Raw genomic sequence first — 6,939 nt, forward strand, 5'->3', positions numbered from 1 at the left:
AAGTAAGAAATGGAAAATCCACCTGCCTTTTGGCATCTCAAGATATTTGGCACTCCTGTTGTTACAGTTAGATATATATATATATATATATAATATGTATAATTATTTTTTTTTGCCTTTTAAAATTGGTTTAATTACAGTCCCTTAAAGAGAAGAAACCGCCACGATATGTAAAAAAAGAAAGCAGAAGTTGGCCATTTTACAGGCTGCTTAGTAGTGGTTGTTAGAAAAAGCCATTTATGCAGTTTTGTTCCCATTTCACATATAAAATTAAATTTCTCCGCTTGCGCTAACTCAAGAGCGTCTCGCGTGCCACAGCAGAGAAAGATCAGCTTTACAATCTGTTTTTGAAAAGAAAAAATAATAATATATTAAACAAATAAAGAGGCTCCTTTCTCCCGGAATCCCTCCCTTCAAACGGTTTGAATTCCGTACATTCCACTGAGCCTTTAAAATGTAATTAGAATTAAATATATCTATATTTATACTTTATAATTTATAATTATAGGTCATTCTTTGTGTCCCCCCCTCCCCGACATCCAAAGAATATAGACATTTTACAAAATGAAAATGCAGAGTATTTTATATGCAAGTGCATGGTGTTGGTTTTGCAAAATTTAGCAATGTAAACAAGAGCTCGTTTGAAATCATTGTAACCAGCAAGTTTAGCCAGGCTGGTAAAATACTGTGTTTGTGTGTGGATTTTGTTGTTGTTGTCGTTTTTTGCGGCTTCTAGATTGAAGATTGTGCAGTACTGATAGTCCAGAAAAAAGAAGCATCACCCTTAATTTAGATGCCTTGAGGTGTTAAGAGTGCATTTCAATGTACACAGTTTATATGCTGTTGTTACTGGCTTAACTGGTTTGGGGGTCAGTTGGGATTTTTTTGCCCACAAGTAAAACCGCCTTCCCTTCCTCGCCTCATCTCTTCTGCCTTCGTGCCTGTTGCTCAGAAACAATCTGCGGATTCGCAAGGTGGATCACAGGCTCGCAATGAAGAGCTTCCAAGTGCCTATCGGTTTGGGATTAATTTTGGAATAGGGGTCGGTTGATTTGCCCAATAATGTGTTACCAGGTCAATTATTTTCATTCCCCTCTATTTAACTCAGTGTCTCTGCGGGGAGATCTAAACTCCCGGAGGTGGTTTCTCTGAAATGTTTTTGAGGACATCATCAATTCTGTCATCTTCAATGACAACTGCAAGCAGAAAAAAAAAAAGAGTGATTGAGTCACAGAAGGCAGTTTCTGTCTGTCATCCCATTGCTGACATCCAAGGGAGACCCCAGCTGTTTGGGGCAGCAGATATCGGGCAGTGGGGTGCTAAGGGTGGCAGAGGGCCAGATCCGGTTAACAGGACATAGCCTACCACAAAGTTGCCCTGAGCATGGGCAAAAGCATGGCAGTGCTCTAGAGAGACTTGTGCACAACATGCTCCCATGCCCCATAGAGGAAAAGTGCCTTTTTTGTTCTTCTTTACCACTGAGAGCTTGTCAGTTCAGTAAAGGCAAGGAATTGCCTGTGTTCTTGGCTTGTGCGTGCGCACGCATTCAGTGCCATAAGATGCCACATACATAGGCCGTAGCACAAGAAAAAGAAACAAAGACAGAGGAGGAGGTTGGGACAAATTCTTTGATGTTAGTGAAGCTGTATCAATTTAAATCAAGGTATTTTTGTGTGTTTCGAAGGGTGGAGGATAGCTAGAACCCTACACAAACGTGTGTGTGTGTGTGTGTGTGTGTGTGGGACTATTGGACACACACCCTGCACGCATTCATCCAGTTGTCCATGGACATCACACAATTGCCACACATGCACACATGCCTCTGGACCAGCCAAGACCAGGCAGGTTTGGAGATAGGAGAAAATCGGTGACACCACCTTGTCAAGATATCTAAGGAGATGTTCTTGATCTGGGCTCTTCAAGGTCACCGGGGCAGAGAAAACCACAAACAAATCGTCTTGCTGATGAAGGTGATGGGGGCTGAAAGTGCGTATTTCGGTGTCACAATAACAGGCCGGAACCAGTAGCTGGCTGGCTGAGATTTTTCTGTCCTGACATTAACCGCAGGGTTTGCAATACCCTAGAGAACAAAGCGTCTCTCCCTCCACTCCCCGCTTTCGATTGGTTGTCATTAAGCGTTCAGATTACGGGGAGGGGGGGAGAGATTGCTTTCTGTCTCAAGGAAAAATCAAATCAGATTTTCTATGTGCTTCATATGAAGTGGGCAGAACACCGAAGGACCTGATGACCTATATCTCTTCCAGACTCCTCCTCCATACATCTTTGGAATGTCCAAATCCCTTACTTGCCTCAGAATAATTTTACGTCAACAAACTACAGTATGTCTATATGAATGGGGGGGGGGGTTTGAGCAGCTTCTCAATCTTGCATTCCTACCCAGTTCAGCGTTCCCTTCCTGAAGAAGAACTCTGTGCAACTCAGAAGCTCGCTACTCACAGCTGGTCCAATCCACAGGAACCAACTGGGATCTTCCAGATTCTACAGGCGGGCTTTAGGCATGGGAGGATCTCATCCTGGTGTGGGCCTGCTTGTTCCCAAGGCATATAAAAACATGAGAAAATGGATGGCCCAAATCTCATTCCCAACAGGAACCAAACATTAACTGTGACTGCATTTACCAAGAGTCAACCCCACTCTTGTCTCTCCCTCACCTCCTTCTGTTGTTACATACACAAGCGCGCGCGCACCCTATTGCACTTTGCATGCTCACTGGGGCAGGGAACTACCTTGCTTTTGCCTGTGCAACTCTCTGATGCCACATAAGAGGGCACCATTTACAGAAGCTCAGAGCTGGGCAAGCGCATTGCCACCACTGCATCCATGTGTATATCTAGGCATTTTCACGGGTTCAAGGTGTGGCTGAGTGGGAGGGTGGATTCAGGAGGACTTCCACATCCACAGCACACATATAACCACCACAGGAGGAGCCCCTAAGCCCGGAGAAAAGCAGTGCTGCAATAGCGAACATCAAATGTACGTGTGCACACGAGCCTCCTCTCCTTTTGCACGTGCATGCAGGGGACACACACAAACCAAACTCCCCTAGCGATTGTACTGGGTTGTTCTTTAAGATGGCTGGAAGGGCAGAATTGCATACCAGGTTTTGAATTTCTACCCCCCAACCCAACTAGGAGGGGGACTCTCTCTCTCTCTCTCTCTCTCTCTCTCTCTCTCTCTCTCTCTCTCTCTCGCACACACACAAATCCAGCCCAGAGGACCTGCACAGCGCATGACATTCTGCAGTACATTTCAAGCCTCATTTAGAAAGATTTAACAAATGGACCAAGACCCCAGTTATGGCACTGATAGTGGCAAATAGGGGTACTTAAAGAGGGGCAGGTAGGCAGGTGTGCATGTAGATGGAGGGATGGATGATGGAGACAGCTGTACAGGCAAAAGTATCAAGAGAGGGAGGGAGGGGGACAGCGGGGAGGGCTGCATTAAATGGATATAAAGCTGAAGGATTTGTCTGCGCACTGTCTAGAGAAAAAAAAACTGCAGGGATATGACCAGCCTTTTAAAACAGCTGCATTTAAAAGATGAAGACCCACAAGAAGACCCACAAGATGCATCTGATGAAGTAGAATGTTATCCCTCTGAAAAATGAGTGATAAATGAATGACTGTTATCCCTCTGAAAAATGAGTTTTCAAGGTGCCACAAAGCAGAGGGCAGAGTGCATGTGAGTGTGTGTATGTTTGTGTGTTATGGGGTGGGGGAGTTTGCTTCAAGGGTGTTCTTGCTTGGATGGTGGAGCAGAGGCTGTGGCTGGACTCCTGGGGAGCTGAGAGCTGCAATCTTGAATGCCCCTACCAGAGAGGAAGCCTCACTGAACCCAGAGTGGCTTTCACCGGCAGGATTGCACCCCATGCAGGTCAAGGTTTTGCAAGAGTGAAAATGAGATTTTTTTTTTTTAAATAAAGGATGCAGAGCCCCCTCCACTTACCCTTTAGGAAAAGTTTGGTGCAATAGACTTGGAGATACAACATTCAAATACAGAGGGGAATTGGGAGGGGGGTTCTGGCTACAATTCAGTCCTGCCATTCAGATTTGCCCCACAGATGTAGGGTGAGGCTGGAATAATCCCCACTCAGGAGAGAGAATCTCAAAGTGCAAGAGGGCTCGCTTGCCCAGCAGCCCCCCAACCTGCCACCCCAACCCCTTTTCTTCCCTTACCCGGGGTGGAGACCCTGCTCCCCACTTCCCACCCTTGCCCAGCAGCCCTCCAACCCCCAGCTCTGCCACCCCAGCCCCCTTCTCCTCCCTTACCCCGCGTCCTGTCCCGGGGTGGTGGCGACCCCGCTCCCCACTTACCACACTTGCTGCGGCCGATCTGCCCCAGCTTGGGGGGCCGCTTGTTCTGCCCCCCGGCGTAGAAGTTGTTGGTGTCCTGCAGGCGGCAGGTGAAGGAGATCTGCCCCACATCCCCCCCGTCGCCATAGGGCCCGATCTTCTCCTCGCTGTAGGGCAGCACCTCGGACATCTCGCTGGGTCGGTCCGGTCTGGTTGCAAGCCGAGGAGGAGGAGGAGGAAGGCACCAGGGACACAGCAGCAGGGGCAGCCCCGGGGATGGGTGGTGGGAGCAGTGGGGTGGCGGGACGTCCCTCCGCGCGATCTGCCGGCCGGCTGGCTGCTGCGGGGCTGCTGCGGCGGAGCGAGTGGCGCAGCTGCTCCTGGCTGGCAGGACCGCGAGTGCCGCGCGAGGGAGGAGCGCGCAGGGAGGCAGCCGCGCAGAGATCCCCGGCAGGGCGGCGCGTCACGGCCGGCGAGGGAGGGGGGAGCGCAGAGCGCTGCTGGGGCGAGCAGGAGTCCGCGCGCAGCTGCCGTCCAGAGCCCAGCCCGGGGACGGGCGAGCAGGTCTGCGAGAGGCAGGCACCAGCCCGGCCAGGTGGTGCCGGGAAAATCCCCTTCAAACAGCAGGAAAGAGACCTGGAAAACCCCAAAAGCCAAAGGAAAACAGAAGAACAGAGACCTGTGTAGGACTGCCTTTGAACCCACCCTTCCTTCATCAATCAATCAATCAATCAATCAATCAATCAATCAATCAATCAATCAATCAAGATTGATAGATAGATCGATCGATCGATCGATCGATCTGTGTATTAGCTGTGAACTCATCTAGCTACCTCCTTCCTTCCTGCCTTCATCAATCAAGCAAGCAAGCAAGCAAGCAATCAATCAATCAATCAATCAATCAATCAATCAAGATAGATAGATAGATAGATAGATAGATAGATAGATAGATAGATAGATAGATAGATAGATAGATAGATAGATACTGACTGACTGACTGACTGACTGACCCAGTGATATTGTTCCCTGTGACTCTCAGGGTTTTAAGCTAGATCCCACATTGCAGAATACAAGCAGTCTAGCATAGGCATTGATGATGATGATGATTCAGACATCCCAATCCTTGGGAAGGACTTGATGTCAGGATAAAACAAATCAGTTAATAACTGGGCTTACAACAACAACAGCAACAGTAATAAAAGACAGCAAGAAACAGGAAAGTTCCAAACATGAGATTAACTACCTCAAAAGTACACTTAAAAAAAGGAACACCGTTGCCTGTTTGCAGGGCTTTGATTTGGTTTTCCAGTGCTGAGTTTGTTCCAAGCCTGGGTTCAGCCTCACTATGTCCTCAGGAAGGAATAACAAGGTAACCCCTGGGCATGAGCACAGTGCAATTCTCTCTCTTGCAGCTTGGGTTGCCAACTTTGACTGAAGCAATTTGCAGTTAATTTTTCCCCTCTGACATGACACAATATCACAAAAGACAAGAAGGCCCCATTTTGTTCTCCAGGATTTGCTTTCAGGAGTCTCCGGGAGATTGATGCCAATTCCTGGAGACTCCACATCAATTTTGGAGTGTTGGCAGTCCTGCTTGGAGCAGATCTTGGCTGGACTCTTCTTCCATCTCACCCTGTCTCTTGCTTCCATGTTTGTAAAGGTAGGGTGGACAGAAGAGGAGATAAGAGTTGAAACACTGAAGGGCAAATCTGTAGCACCCCCTTATAGCATACCGTAGTTAGTTTATTCACCAACCAAACTGAATGGTTTTCCCCAGATGGGCCAAATGATTTTCATTTCTTGGTGAATCTGGTGAATTTTATTCTGAGCCTGGTTTCAGTCTCATTTCCTCCTCTGAAGGAATTCTAATGAAGAGGACACCTCTAGGCATGTTTAGAGTGCATTTTCTCTTCCCTCCGGTTAACCCTCTTGGACCCCTGGGTTTGGAGGAGCTCTAATCAGAGGTCATTTGAATAGTCTGCAACAACCCACCCACCCACCGCAAAGACATCAACCCCCAACCCTCTAAACAAATCAGTGATACCAAAGAAATAGCTATCCCCATTTTGTAGATGGGGAATGGAGGGTGGGAGAATGTGGCATGTCCCAGCATAAGGGCCTTTTCACATTTTGAATTAGTCTCTCATGTAAATAGTTATGAGAGGGGTAACTAGTGCAAGGAAAGCACCCTACAGGTAGACCACAGCTGCGATACAAGGACATCTGCAAGAGGGATCTGAAGGCCTTAGGAGTGGACCTCAACAGGTGGGAAACCCTAGCCCCTGAGCGGCCCACTTGGAGGCAGGCTGTGCAGCATAGCCTTTCCCGGTTTGAAGAGACACTTGGCCAACAGACTGAGGCAAAGAGGCAAAGAAGGAAGGCCCATAGCCAGGGAGACAGACCAGGGACAGACTGCACTTGCTCCCAGTGTGGAAGGGATTGTCACTCCCGAATTGGCCTTTTCAGCTACACTAGACGCTGTTCCAGAACCACCATTCAGAGCACGATACCAGAGTCTTTTGAGACTGAAGGTTGCCAACACAAAATCCAAATCCAACTCTGGTGTTGGATTTTCATGTGGCTGACCACATAAAAGAGCACGCCCCCAGTTGTCCTCCCAAGCTGA

General features: G+C 48.1%; 1 protein-coding gene across 1 annotated transcript; it reads right to left on the reverse strand.

Annotated features, from left to right (window-relative positions):
• Positions 1–1,125: 1,125 nt before the first annotated feature.
• On the reverse strand, positions 1,126–4,503 carry CAMK2N1 (calcium/calmodulin dependent protein kinase II inhibitor 1). The gene is made up of 2 exons (XM_066637871.1): positions 4,335–4,503; positions 1,126–1,196 (listed from the first exon to the last, which is right to left on the reverse strand). Exons 1-2 carry the CDS (start codon positions 4,501–4,503, stop codon positions 1,126–1,128), a joined length of 240 nt encoding a protein of 79 aa, XP_066493968.1.
• Between the last annotated feature and the right edge of the window lie 2,436 nt (positions 4,504–6,939).

This window comes from Tiliqua scincoides, chromosome 9 (assembly GCF_035046505.1).
Source record: "Tiliqua scincoides isolate rTilSci1 chromosome 9, rTilSci1.hap2, whole genome shotgun sequence".
Taxonomy (NCBI): Eukaryota; Metazoa; Chordata; class Lepidosauria; order Squamata; family Scincidae; genus Tiliqua; species Tiliqua scincoides.

Bases quoted from the DNA above. Each gene is read 5' to 3' on its own strand.
- CAMK2N1 (XM_066637871.1), bottom strand. From the start codon at position 4,503: ATGTCCGAGGTGCTGCCCTACAGCGAGGAGAAGATCGGGCCCTATGGC. The intron at 1,197-4,334 runs GTAAGTGGGGAG...TTCTGCTTGCAG, and splicing joins GATCGGCCGCAGCAAGTGTG to TTGTCATTGAAGATGACAGA.